This window comes from Strigops habroptila, chromosome 17 (assembly GCF_004027225.2).
Source record: "Strigops habroptila isolate Jane chromosome 17, bStrHab1.2.pri, whole genome shotgun sequence".
In the NCBI taxonomy this organism is placed as follows: domain Eukaryota; kingdom Metazoa; phylum Chordata; class Aves; order Psittaciformes; family Psittacidae; genus Strigops; species Strigops habroptila.
This window is the reverse complement of record NC_044293.2, coordinates 7,371,440-7,385,202: the sequence shown is the minus strand read 5'-3', so window position 1 is coordinate 7,385,202 and position 13,763 is coordinate 7,371,440. Positions and strand designations below refer to the sequence as shown.

The 13,763-nt window shown below is 53.0% G+C and overlaps 1 protein-coding gene across 1 annotated transcript; it reads left to right on the top strand.

Moving 5' to 3' along the window:
- The first annotated feature begins 1,266 nt into the window (after positions 1–1,266).
- Positions 1,267–2,249, top strand: LOC115616370 (olfactory receptor 14J1-like). Its single transcript, XM_030505509.1, has one exon. It carries the CDS (start codon positions 1,267–1,269, stop codon positions 2,230–2,232), a length of 966 nt encoding a protein of 321 aa, XP_030361369.1. The 3' UTR covers positions 2,233–2,249.
- The last annotated feature ends 11,514 nt before the right edge of the window (positions 2,250–13,763 follow it).

Here is a 13,763-nt window from a genome sequence, read left to right as displayed (position 1 = left end):
ATGAGGAAAGGAACATTGTTGTTTCCTTCAGGCTGTTTCCCTGGAGCCCCAGGGTCCCCTGGAGGGAGCCCAGAGAGGCAGAGAGCTTAAAGGCACTTGGCAGTGGAGCACACAGAGCTCACGATGGGAGAAACCTTCACTGCCCTCTACATGGTAAGGCTCTGGGTGCAGGGCAATGCAGAGGAGTGTACCAGAGCTCTCTTCCTATTGTGTAAATGCCACAGCTTATAGGATCTTTCTGCTTTGCTCTCCTGGCTTTCCTGGCATTGGCAGGAATGATGTGCTCCAGAGCAAGGCTTCCCTGCTGCACTGGCAATGGGACAGCTGCCTTTCCAAGGGGACTTTCCAAGGGGAAGCTCAATGCTGTAAAGAGAAAGAGCTTTTCTGTGTTCTCAGTTTCCTATTTGTGATGAATTTGGGGGTAGAAATGAAAAGGAGCTCTCATGCTCGAACAAGTCTCTAAGACTCCTGAGATCTAACTTTGAGTCTCTGATATGAGCATCCTGAAGCGCCTTCAGCCACTCCTCTGCCTATGGACAGCACCAGCATCATCTTGGTCTGATCTGCCTTTATCCTGCTGCTGGGGCAGGGGAACGCTGTCCTGAGCTCTGTTTTGCCTTTGGCTGTGTCAGTGCTGTTGTTGTGTTGTTCTTGCTGTCAGGTTTGCTGGGATGGGAGTTTCAGCTGCAGAGTCACACATGGGTCTTCTGGGTCCTTTCATGCAGGTGTGTCCATGGGAACAAGCATGCCAGCTTTCCTCAGCTATGGGCAATGCAGTTTGTGTATCTAGGGAATGAGCTGCATCTCCCTTAATCAAATGCCATCACTGGGACAATTGGTTGCCCCCCCTGAGGTTTCCTTCCAAGCTCCAGGATTCAAATCTCTTAGAGCATCCCTGTGTTATCTGAAAGCTCCAGGATTCAAACCTGTCCTAGAGCATCCCTGTGTTACCTGAAAGCCCCAGGATTCAAACCTGTCCTACAGCATCCCTGTGTTACCTGAAAGCTCCACATAGAAACACGGAAATGCCACCACGACAGAGCAAATGCTGTTGGGTTTGTGACATGAGATGGCATGTGTCCTAGGCTAGAAGTGGGGTGCCAGCACCAAACAGGGCTCCAGCCATGGAGGTGAAGGAAGGTCTCATAGAGAAGTGTGTCTGTGTCTAGGAGGTGGAGGGTCTGTGGGAAATGGGTTGGATTTTGGTCAGTCTTCCCTAACCTGTGACATTTCCCCTATGTTAGGGCCCATGCCCAGAGACAGAAGATGTCCAACGGCAGCTCCATCACCCACTTCCTCCTCCTGCCATTCGCAGACACACGGGAGCTGCAGCTCTGGCACTTCTGGCTCTTCCTGGGCATCTTCCTCACTGCGCTCCTAGGCAACGGCCTCATCATCATCATTATAGCCTGTGACCAGCACCTCCACACCCCGATGTACTTCTTCCTGCTCAACCTCTCTGTTCTTGATCTTGGCTCTATCTCCACCATTGTCCCCAAATCCATGGCCAATTCCCTCCGGGACACCAGGGCCATCTCCTATGCAGGATGTGCTGCACAGGTCTTTCTGTTTCCCTTCTTTGCAGTAGCAGAATTTTATCTGCTCTCAGTCATGTCCTACGACCGCTACGTGGCCATCTGCAAGCCCCTGCACTACGGGACCCTCCTGGGCAGCAGAGCTTGTGTCCACATGGCAGCAGCTACCTGGGGCACTGGGTTTCTCAATGCTCTGCTGCACACAGCCAGTACATTTTCACTACCCCTCTGCCAAGGCAATGCTGTGGAGCAGTTCTTCTGTGAAATCCCCCAGATTCTCAAGCTCTCCTGCTCACATTCCTACCTCAGGGAAGTTGGGCTTCTTGCAGTTGGCTTCTCTTTAGCACTTTTGTGTTTCGTTTTCATTGTGGGGTCCTATGTGCAGATCTTCAGGGCCGTGCTGAGGATCCCCTCTGAGCAGGGACGACACAAAGCCTTTGCCACATGTCTCCCTCACCTGTTTGTGCTCTCCCTGCTTCTCAGCACTGGCACATTTGCCAACCTTAAGCCCCCCTCCATTTCCTCCCGATCCCTGGATCTGCTGGTGTCAGTGCTGTACTCAGTGGTGCCTCCAGCAGTGAACCCCCTCATCTACAGCATGAAGAACCAGGAGCTCAGGGATGCTGTGAGGAAGCTGGTGACTGGATGTGTTTCAGCAGCCACACACTGCCTGCTTTCCTCTGCAAAGGGCTCCTAGTGTAGGTCACGACAGGCCAAGTCCATCCTTCCTGCTTGTCCTGGGTTCAGCTATAGCAGTCATTCTTCTTCTCCTTAGTAGCTGGTGCAGTGCTGTGTTTTTGACTTTCAGCCTGGGAACAATGCTGATAACACCGATGTTTTTAGTTGTTGCTAAGTAATGTTTACTCCAACCAAGGACTTTCTCAGTGTCATGCTCTGCCAGGGAGGAGGGACAGGGGAAGCCTGGAGGAAGAAGAGACACTGCTTTACATTTGCTTTCCTGTTTCCACTTGTGATGTTGTTGTCTTCAAAGACATGTCAGTATTCATCCCTTTCTACTTCAGTATCTGCCTGCCTTGTGTGATCCACAGACTTTGTGTCAATGGGGGTCTCTCATTGTATTTAAGCACAATAAATGATCCTGCAGCAACTTCTTCTCTGTGATATGTCCTCACATGGCAGGAATGAAGGGGAATGAAATCAGCTTTCTGGCTGCTCCAGCTCTGGGATGGCTGCTCTGTGCCTGGAGCAGGAAGAGCTCTTGAGGAGCCCAAGGGCTGGGGCTGTTATGCTGGTGTGGGGAGATGGGACAGCATGGGGGGGCTGCAGAACTCTCGGGGTGTGCTGGGGAGGAGAGCAGGGGACACACGGTCCTGCAGGGCATTGGAACTGGATGATCTTAATGTCCTTTCCAACCCAAAGCATTCTGTGATTCTGTGATTCTGTGATTCTGTCCTGGCACCTTTGGTGTGAGAGCGGTGGCTGGACATAGACCTCCGTCAAGCACCCAACAGTGCTGCTGCTGGACATCCCCTTGCCTTGGCAAGCACTGGAACAGGCCCACCAACATGGAGATCTGCACTTGCTAAGCCACATCGTGTGCTTTCTGCATATAGTGATCTGTGGGGATGATGAAGACATCCAGCCATTGCTCCCACAGCAGATGTTCAGGACAGAAAGCTGGTTCTGGGCCTCACCTACACATGGAAAGCACTGGAACATCCATACCAATATGGGGATCTGACCTTGCGTAGGCACCTAATGCTCCTGTAGCTGGGGACCTGTACCAATGGGGTCTCCAGGGGATCGATATTGGGCCCAATGCTGTTGATCGCAGGTGATCTGGATGATGGGATCAAATGTACCCTGATGAAGTTTGCTGATGAGACCAAACTAAACTGAGGAGTGGACACTTTGGAAGGGAGAGCCACCCCGCAGGAGCATCTGATTGAGCTGGAAGAGTGGAAAACACTTGTGTGTGCAAAGAAAGCCATCAGTATGCTGGGTGACACCAACAAGGGCAGCACCAGCAGAGATGGTTATCCTGCTCTACTCAGTCAGGCCACCCCTGGAATACTGGGTTCAGTTTAGGTCCCTGTTATACAAAACAGATGTGGACAGGCTGGAGAAGGTGAAGAGAAGGGCTCCAAAGATGATCCAAGGACCTGGAAAGGCTGAGAGAGATGGGCTTGTTCAGCCTTGAGAGAAGAAGGCTCAGGGTGACCTTATGTTCCAGTGTTTAAAGGGTGACTACAAAGATGGAGACTCCCTTTTGTCAAGGAGTCCCATGGGAAAGACGAGGGCTGATGGGTCCAAGTTATTCCTGGGGAAATTCCAATTGGACACAAGAGGAAAATGTTTCCCAATGAGAACGATCAACCATTGGAATAATCTCCCCAGGGAAGTGGTGACTCCCCAGCATGGGACACATTCAAGATTCACCTTAAACCCAGGGTGAGCAGCCTGGTAATGGCCAGAGAGAGATGGCCAATGGCTGGATGGTGACAACAGACCCGGTCTGCTCAAATCAAGGACACAAACCAGCCTTCTCCCTCCTGCACTTGCATAGAACCATAGAATGGTTTGGGTCAGAAGGGACCTTAAGATCATCAAGTTCCAACCCCCTGCAGGGCAGGCAGGGACAAGACGGGCAGGGGCATCTCACACTAGACGATGTTACCCAAGACTCTGTTCAACTTGACCTTGAACACTGCCAGGGATGGAGCATTCACAGCCTCCTTGGGTAATCTGTGCCAGTGTCCCACCAGCCTCACAGTAAAGAACTTCTTCCTTATATCTAACCAGAACTTCCCCTGTTTCAGTTAAAACCCATTCCCCCATTTTCCCAAGCTTTTTCCGGTTGTAATGCATTAGTTAAACATCACACAAACATCTGTAACTCCATCGTGTGACAGACTTTTATCCAAAAGCAACAGGAATAGCCAAGGAAAACTCCCTTGACACTAAAAGGGGAGCTGTGTGCTTGGTTTGCATCCTGCCTGCAGGACTGGATTCCTGCTGGGATGATCTTCCTGCATTTATTCTGCTTTAGATGGATCTATCAGCGCAAGCAGCCCTAGAGCTCTTTATTGTGTATTTCAAGGTGGATCTTGGCAGCTGAGGAGCCTCCATCCTAGTCCTAGTGGGCAGGGGGGCCCAAGACTGCTGGTTGATATTCAAGGATCACCTGCTACAAGCTCAGGAGTATTGCGTCCCAACTAGAAGGAAGTGCAGCAGGAAGACCAGGAGACCTCCATGGGTGGATAAGGAACTGCTGAGGAAACTTAGAGGGAAAAAAGAAGCTTATAGAAGGTGGAAGCAAGGACAGGCAGCCTGGGAAGAATACAGGAACATTGTCCAGGAAGCTAGATAGACGGACCACTCAGTGGATAAAGAACTGGCTGGATGGTTGCACGCAAAGAGTTGTGGTTAATGGCTCAATGGCCAGTTGGAAAACAGTAACGTGTGATGTCCCTCAGAGATCGGTGTTGGGACCTGTCTTGTTCAACATCTTTCTCGGCAACATGGACAGTGGGATTGAGTACCCCCTCAGCAAGTTTGTCGATGACACCAAGCTGTGTGGTTCAGTTGATATGATGGAGGGAAGGGATGCCATCCAGAGGGACCTTGACACGCTTGTGAGGTGGGCCGATGCCAACCTTATGAAGTTTAACCAAGCCAAGTGCAAGGTCCTACACCTGGGTCGGGGCAATCCCAGGCACTGCTACAGGTTGGGCAGAGAAGAGATTCAGAGCAGCCCTGTGGAGAAGGACTTGGGGGTGTTGGTTGATGAGAAGCTTAACATGAGCCAGCAGCGTGCGCTTGCAGCCCAGAAACCAACCGTATCCTGGGCTGCATCAAAAGAAGCATGACCAGCAGGTCAAAGGAGGTGATCCTGCCCCTCTACTATGCTCCAGTGAGACCTTACTTGGAGTATTGTGTACGGTTCTGGTGTCCTCAACATAAAAAGGACATGGAGCTGTTGGAGCAAGTCCAGAGGAGGGCCACGAGGATGATAAGAGGGCTAGAACACCTCCCGTATGAAGACAGGCTGAGAGAGTTGGGGCTGTTCAGCCTGGAGAAGAGAAGGCTGCATGGAGACCTCATAGCAGCCTTCCAGTATCTGAAGGGGGCCTATAAGGATGCTGGGGAGGGACTCTTCCTTAGGGACTGGAGTGGTAGGACAAGGGGTAATGGCTTCAAACTTAAACAGGGGAAGTTTAGATTAGATATAAGGAAGAAGTTCTTTACAGTGAGGGTGATGACGCACTGGAAAGGGTTGCCCCAGGAAGCTGTGAATGCTCCATCCCTGGTGGTGTTCAAGGCCAGGTTGGACAGAACCTTGGGGACATGGTTTAGTGTGAGGTATCCCTGCCCATGGCAGGGGGGTTGGAACTACGTGATCTTAAGGTCCTTTCCAACCCCTACTATTCTATGATTCTATGATTCTATGACCCTCTTTGCCACGGGAAGCCCCATCCTTTTGTGGACACAGTTAATGGAGGAGCTGCCACTGCTGCTCCATCCTTCTCCTTCTGTTCTCAGAGACGTGCTTGAAGATATTCCTCTGTGCTTGATATGGCTCCAGCCTCCTGAGGATCTGGGCAGCCCGTGAGGAAAGGCAGCTACAACACAAGGAAGCATTATCCTTTGGCTGTGGAGGTGACCCAGGACATCCCAGGGTGTCCACTGCAGCCCCAGGATGCAGGGATGGGGCTGCCCAAGAGGCAGTGTCCACGCTTACTCAGGCTGGGCTCTCTCCAGCTGCGCTGCTGCTGCCATCTCCTCTGCTGGAAAAGGGCTTTCAGCCTTTTTCCACCTCTCCTTTCTCCTGGGCTGGGTTGGAGGGTGGGAAATCCAAGGGCCTCCAATACCAAGGACCTGCCAAGGAGGGGATGCTCTCAGCAAGCCTAGGTGCCGTACCCCAGAGGACCTCATGGAAGGAACCTGCAGCAGGAGCTGGCCCCCAAGAGAGGGTCAATCCCTATCCCAATGCCTGGGGTGGATGCTGGTCCTCCCCTGCAGCCCAGGCTTCCCACACCACCCATTCTGCCTTTGCTTGCTCCAGCCACTCTTGTCAATGGGTCTTCACTTGCTCCCACTCTGCAGCCAGCTGCCTGACCTCCTGAAGGGGATGGGAATCCATCAGGATTAGGCTCAGCTCCTTCAGGGCTGACCCATGTTGCTGCCCCTTTGCCTCAGCACGTACCTGCAGCGCTCTCTTGCAGGCTTCGTCAGATGGGAGGGCAGCGGTGGGCTTGGCTGGAGGAGCTGTCTCCAGCCCGCCTGCATCCATCGTCCTGGGGGAGCTGTCTAGGGTGGGCACCCTGCAGGGGGGCACCAGAGCAGTGGGCATGAGCACAGGGCACTTGGTGTCCCACTGTCACCCACTATCAGAAGCTGCAGGGGAGATGGGGCCATTTCCTGTAGTAAGGGGGGGGCCTTTCCTGAGCCACATCGGATGGGTGTTGTAAGGGCAAGCAAAAGGGTTGTTGGGTGCCATCACTAGCTGCACCTTCCCCACCAAAAGAGAATCATAGAATCATAGAATCATACAATCATAGCCTGGTTTGGGTTGGAAAGGACCTTAAGATCATCTAGTTCCAACCCCCCTGCCATGGTCAGGGACACCTCACACTAGACCATGTCACTCAAGACTCCGTCCAACCTGGCCTTGAACACTGCCAGGGACGGAGCATTCACAGCCTCCTTGGGAAACCTGTGCCAGTGTCCCACCAGCCTCACAGTAAAGAACTTCTTCCTTATATCTAACCTGAACTTCCTCTGTTTCAGTTTGGACCCATTACCCCTTATCCCATGGCTACAGTCCCTAATGAAGCACTTGCTGAGGGATATTCACTCCACCTGCTGAATTGACACTATAGGAGCAACCTAAAACTACTTGAAGGGTGGCTTCAGAAATGATGGAGGATTTCTTGGTAGTGGGAAGAGAAGGAAACCTCTACAAGTGCTGCTTCGAAGGTTCAGACTGGATGTGAGGGAAGAGAAATGTCACTCCAAAGGTGGACTTGTGGTGCAAGAGGTCACCCAGAGGGAGTCTGGATCAGCCCATGGCTTTGTGTTTCAAGGAACAGACAATGTTACATGGAGAGATGTGACTGAAGGTACAGAAATGCCAAGTGAGAGCTAGGTGGGAAAGCAAGAGGGGTGTCAACAGCCTGAAGGGAAAGAGGTGCAGGCATGGGCCAGTGGAGGACAGCCTGCAGCAGAGATGACTGAGGATTCTAGCAAGGCTGAAAGGCCTAAAAGAACAAAAGGTCTCTGTCCCCTGGGCTATGGCAGTTGCCTCTTTCATCAAGGCCTATGAGGAGAACTTTCATTCTCAGGATTTCAGGCTCTGGTTCTCCAAGGGCTGTGCTCAGGGCTTGGCCTTTCTGTTTCAGCAAACAAACCAAAACAAACCAACCATCAGACACCTGCATTTTGCCTTTGTCTCCCTGTAATCCCAGCCTCCAGTTACTTGCTTTAACGAGTCCCTGGGGAGGCTTTGTCAGTAACAGCTTTCAGTGGGGCTCATTAATGCTGAAGGGACTTGGGGCTTCTTTTCTAACTTGGACTTCTTGAGAGGTTTCTTCAGTCTCCTCTCAGCACCTGAGGTTCATGGTCTCAGCCCAAATGCACCATGGGGCTCATTTAAACACTGATGAAAACCCTGTTGTTTTTTTGAAGTCTTCCAGATTGTCTTCCAGGGAATTGGGGAGGTTTCCGAGTGTAAGAAGATTACAAAAAGCTTCTGAAAAAAGTTATTTGAAAGGGTTTAGTTTATTACTTTTCCATTTAGAAATTTCTATTCCATTGCCATTGATCCTGAGTGTCTTCCAGAGGCCTGGACAGGCAGGAAAAGCAGCCCCTAAGGTCCAGCGCTGCACTGAGCACCTCGCTCCTCACCCCCCCACCCAACATTGCTCTCATCGTCCACCTGGGACTTGCGTCACTTCTCCTCACATTCCACTTCTCCACTGAAGCTGGTGGCTGGATTGTGCAGCTTCTGTGCCCCGGCTCCCAGCCTGGCTGCCTTAGAGACCTGCCTGCACACGGGCACAGCGCAATTGTTCCTCTGGGCAAGCAAAGCAAAGGAAAGCAGGACAAAGTGTCCTACACAGTAAAATACATTCGGGCACCACCTGCCTGGTATGAGCAGCGCCTCAGGGGGTCACATTCATAGGCAGGGATAATCTCATGCAAAATGGTTTAGAGACACAGGTAGATACAAAGAGGTAGCTGTGAACATGATTAAAGAGTTGTCCAAGGAGACAATTAGACCAAAGAAAGACTTGTGAACTTTTACTGCCTGAGGCTCAAAGCAGCAGCTTAGGGGAGAGGACTCTGAATGAACAAAGAGTGAGGGGAGGAGGCAAGTAGAGAGTGATGGGAAGGGCCTTTGTCTAGACAGCCTGCTGAAAAGAGTGTGTCAGAGCTGGTCATTGTGTCCTGGACAGGGGAAGGTCTATGACAGATGAGAGGAATGAAGCACGTGGTGTAACAGGCAGGACAGCGGCAGTGCAGTTACAGACGAATATCAACATTCCTTTGGGATTCCCCTTGTGAAAGGTCGTTGCATCAGCAGAGGTCTCTTGTGAGAGACGACAAGGACGTGTTGCACTTACCTTTGAGAAAGGCCCCAAGTGCACCCCAGGGGAGCACAGGCTGTACAAGCTGCCTTTGGTGAGGCGTGTGCCAGCATCAGAGTCCTCTGGGGTGACATTTCTGGGCACCTAAAAGCCATAGGAAGGGTAACTCCTGCCTGGCCAAGCTGAGAGCCTGCAGTTGTGCATGAGGAGGCAAAGAGTGGATGTGGTTTCCCTCAGCTTCAGCACAGCTCTTGGCACGGTCTCCCTCAATGCTGCTCTACCCAAGGGAAGCCATTGCAGTCTGGGTGGGTGGACAAACAGGAGGGTGAAGCACTTGTGTCAGCAGAAACAGCTCCAAGAGTTGAGGAGCCAGCAGGGACATCCCAAGCAGCAGGAGATGCAGGTGCCTGCTCCTGGGCTGTCACCTCCGCAGCCACCAGGATACCCCAAGGAGCAGCATAAGCCAGGGCCCTTCTCCTGCCCCAGTACCCACAGACTCAACAGTGCCACCATCAGTGGGGAATGTTGGGTGGCTCCCGCGGGTGTTGGCAGAAGCTCCAAGGGCAGCTCAGCATTGTGGAATGTCCGGTGGGTTTCCGCTGGCATTGCCAGAGCCTGCCAGGATCAATGCAGGCCATGGACAACCGGTTTTACTGAGACTCCCTGATTCCCATCCATGAGTGATCCATTCATTGCAGACCCCAGGAGTGCTCAGCAGGACCCGCTCACCCTTTAATAGCCCCATATGACCAGTGTGAAAGTCTAATGGAGAGCGGAGACTAACAGGAGAATGTCGTGGCCTGAATGAGGTCACGCTGCCACTGAGCGCTGCCGTACAGGACGTGCTGGAACTTCACTGTGAACCGGAGTCCAAGGCAGTCAAGTGGGATGGCACAATTGATATCGCCATTGCATTGTCTCAGTCCCTTTCGCAGCAGAGCGCAGGCCCCTGCTGGCAGCGTGAGGAGGAAGCGGGATCCAGCAGTGGCAGCATCCAGCTGGTGGCAGTCCCTGGCCCCGAGCCTGCCCAGGCCTGGGGGAGCCCTCACTCCCCGCTCTGCAGTGGCTGCCCCAGGCAGCCCTGGGCTGGCTCCAGCGCAGAGCTGCTCTCCTGGGGAGCCCCCAGCTCCTGCCAGGCCACCCTGGGGCGGCTGGGGGCTCTCTCTGCCCCCCTGCGCGATGGAGGGATGTGGGCAGGGGGAGGGAAGGGCAGCGCAAGGGACGGGACCACGCCGGGGAGTGTCACAGACTGGGTCACAAAGGGCCCCGCTGTGACCCGCTGCCGAGGGCGCGAGGGGCAGGGCGTGCAGTGCAAGCTGGACCTGGAGCTGGGATAGTCCCTGTGCCTGGAGCTCTCCTGCTCTCAGGAACCTTCTCTTCAGCTCTCTTTGGACCCAGCCTGGATGTGCTGTGCGTCCTCCAGCTGCCATGGCCCTCACTGGGCAACGGGGGCACTTGCTCTATCTGCTGCTGTACGCCTGAAGGGAAATGGACTTGAAGCTGTGACTAGTTGTGCTTCACAGGGGAATAGTTCCAAGAAGTCATCCTTGTCTTTTAAAGGATGTGTAGTGGTAAGACATGGGGGAATGGCTTTAACCTGACAGAGAGGGGAGATGAGATCTCAAGGAGAAGCTCTTCCCTGTGAGGGTGGTGGGACACTGGCACAGGGTGCCCAGAGAAGCTGTGGCTGCCCCATCCCTGGCAGTGTTCAAGGCCAGGTTGGACACAGGGGCTTGGAGCAACCTGCTCTAGTGGAAGGTGTCCCTGCCTGTGGCAGGGAGTTGGAACTGGATGAGCATTTTGCATGTGAATGAGCCCTATGGTGCCAGTTCCTGAACTGCAGGTATTGAGAGAATGAACAAGCCTCTCAAGAAACAGAAGGCACAAGAAAACCCCAAGTTTCTGAGGGTGCTGGAGGCCCCACTGTCCATGGAGGTCCTTGTGTTTGTTTATCATCAGAGTGGCCAAGCCCTGACCCCCAGGACCTGGTAAAAGAGATCCTTTCCCTCCTGCAGTGCTCAGGGCTCTGCTGGGGTCAGTGGGAGTGTGTGGGCGCAACTTGGTGGTAGATTGTGTTGCTTTGCACACAAAGCTGTGGTTTTCTGGGCATTTGGCAATGCCTGTGAATTCCCTAGAACCCGTCCGGCTTCTTTCATAGCCCTGCTCACAGCCCTCAATCACCTCAGATGTCCCAGTTCCTTGCTTGCATCTGCCAGGTTGCCCAAGACCCTCCAGACTGTTGCAACCTCTTGCTTTGCCTGGCCAGTGAATGCCGGGGCAATTCCACTTCCATAGGAACCTGCTCATTAACCTGGAGACTTCCTCAGGTGCTGACAAAAGACCTTTCCTGTTTCCCCTCCCTGATCAAGTAGTTTGTAACTGTGAGCACAATGTCCCTACTAACAACTCCTCTGATCCTCAGTGACAAAAGCCAACCCAACCTGTTGCCTGTCACATAGAGGACCTCCAGAAATCCAAGCTTCCCCTTCATGCAGGGTGGCATCCACCCTCCTCATCCTTCTTGCCTCCATGCTACACGCCTGGGGTTCCAGCCATCAAAGGGACATGAGATTATCTGTACAATTCTCCCCTTACAGTGCTTGATCTAAGGAACAGCATTTTAAATGATGCCTCCCAGAGTCCAGTGCCTTTCTTCCTGGGACAAGAACAGACTCGCACGTCCTGGGGAAAAACATTCTCTCAGCACCTTGGATGCAGCCCCTTTGGTCCCACGGGCTGGTAAGGGTGTAGTTTGCAAAGTTACCCCTGTCTTGATCCCCATCCAGTGCTGGTTGTTCCCCTTTCCCATCCAGAGTCCTGCCTCAAAGCACAAAGGCCTGGGAGACCTTGCTGGTAGGAACTGAGGCAAAGAGGAGATGGACTATCTGAGATCTACCTGCATGTACTCTTGCTTTACTTAGTAGTGGTCTTGGGATATCTTTTCCTCTTTAACTGTTCCTGAAGTAGCAGCAGCTCATCTTGGTGCCCTTGAATTCCTGTTTGAGTTTGACTGAGTTTTGCTATGACCCATTGCTGTGCTTGGAGGATGCTGCCTCTGAAGGCCAGATGGACCCAGGCACACAGTTAAAATGCTTGGGCTGTTCCTTGCTTGAATCATGAAGAGAGTGAGTAAAGACCTTGCAGGGATGTACCTTGTGTTCACTCAATGCCTGCAGCTAATGGGTGGCAGAAAGGACAGACCTTGCTTCACTGATAGCAACTGATGGCTTATGCCTCTGAGTGCTACAAGAATATTCCCCAAAATGTTGTCCTGTCTCTATATCAGCCTGCACGTATCTTCGACCTGTCTCTATTACCTGCATGTAACTTTAACCAGCCCTGTAATGCCAAATGTCACCAGAGATTTACATCTGGACACCTCACTCCTGGTCCCCATCACTGTTAATGACCATGAAAGCTGAGACAAGGAGCTCACATTTGGGTGCCTTTTTAATGAAGACCTGAGCAGAGGAAGAAGGAATCCCACCTCCTGTGGGTTTGTGGTGAGTCTGGGAGGAAGCTGAGTCCCCTTCCAGCCCCAGGGCTACAGTCCCAGGATGAAATGCCTCAAATAATCAGTATGAATCCATTCCATCAGCAGAGGTAAAGGAGATCCCTGCCTGTCCTGGTCTGCCTGTCCTGTCTAATGACGGGACAAGAAACAGGCTGCCCACAGAAGTGGTTCTGTCACCATCCCTGGAGGTATTTAAAAGACATGTAGATATAGCACTTGTGGACATGGCTTAGTGGTGGACTTGACAGTGTTTGGTTAATGGTTGTACTAGATGTTCTTAAGGGTCATTTCCAACCTAAATTATTCTATAGTTCTTAGAAAAGCTGATGTTCAGACCAAACTCTTGTCTCTCAGCAGAGAAATGACACTGCAGAAATAAGTGTCTCTCACAGCTGAGGGTGGAAAAATCAGTGATGACTTCAGCCTGTTTCACAGCAGGCTCCCTTAGGGCCCAGGGAGCCCTGGAGGGAGCCCAGAGGGGCAGAGGCAGTGCCACCTTGGGCTGGGCCTCTGCTGCTGAGCTGGGCCGGGCTCCTGGGACGCAGAGAGATGCTGGCAAGCGGGCAGTGCTGCAGAGAGACAGCTCTGGCCAGGAGCAGGGCTGGGGCACTGCCTGCAGGCACCGAGGGCAGACCTGCGAGCCTCAGAGAGCTTAAAGGCACTTGGCAGTGGAGGATGCTGAGAGCTGCCTGCAGGAGAAACCTTCCCAGCGCTGTGCGTGGTAAGGCTCTGGGTGCAGGGCAATGCAGCTGCAGTTCCTGGAGGGATCTCCTCAAGCTGTTGCCTGGGACAGTCCATGGGATCTGTCAGGAGGAGTCTCTTAGTTTCTCTCTGTAGACAAGGAGGAGGATGTGCTGCAGAGCAGGGCTTCCCTCTGCACCTTGTGAGGGTCAGGATAAGACAGGTCCCTTGTCGCGGGGCTGGCTGCAGGGTGTGAATGTGGGTGTGCAGCCAGGGGTGCCCAGCGCTGTCCTTGCGAGCAGGGTCCCTGCACCCCAGGGGCTGTGTGCCGGGGCAGGGACTCTGCCGCCTGCCAGGGTCAGCACTCAGCCTGCCCGGGAGCTCCCCATGGTGCTGGGGGAGAAGCTACGGGGGAACGATTGACCCCAGCAGGGCAGCCAAAGGGCACTGCTGCTGTAGAGAGGGTGCTGTGTGGGTCAGGGC

Excerpts from the sequence above, each read along its gene's own strand:
- LOC115616370 (XM_030505509.1), top strand. The coding sequence starts at position 1,267 with ATGTCCAACGGCAGCTCCATCACCCACTTCCTCCTCCTGCCATTCGCA.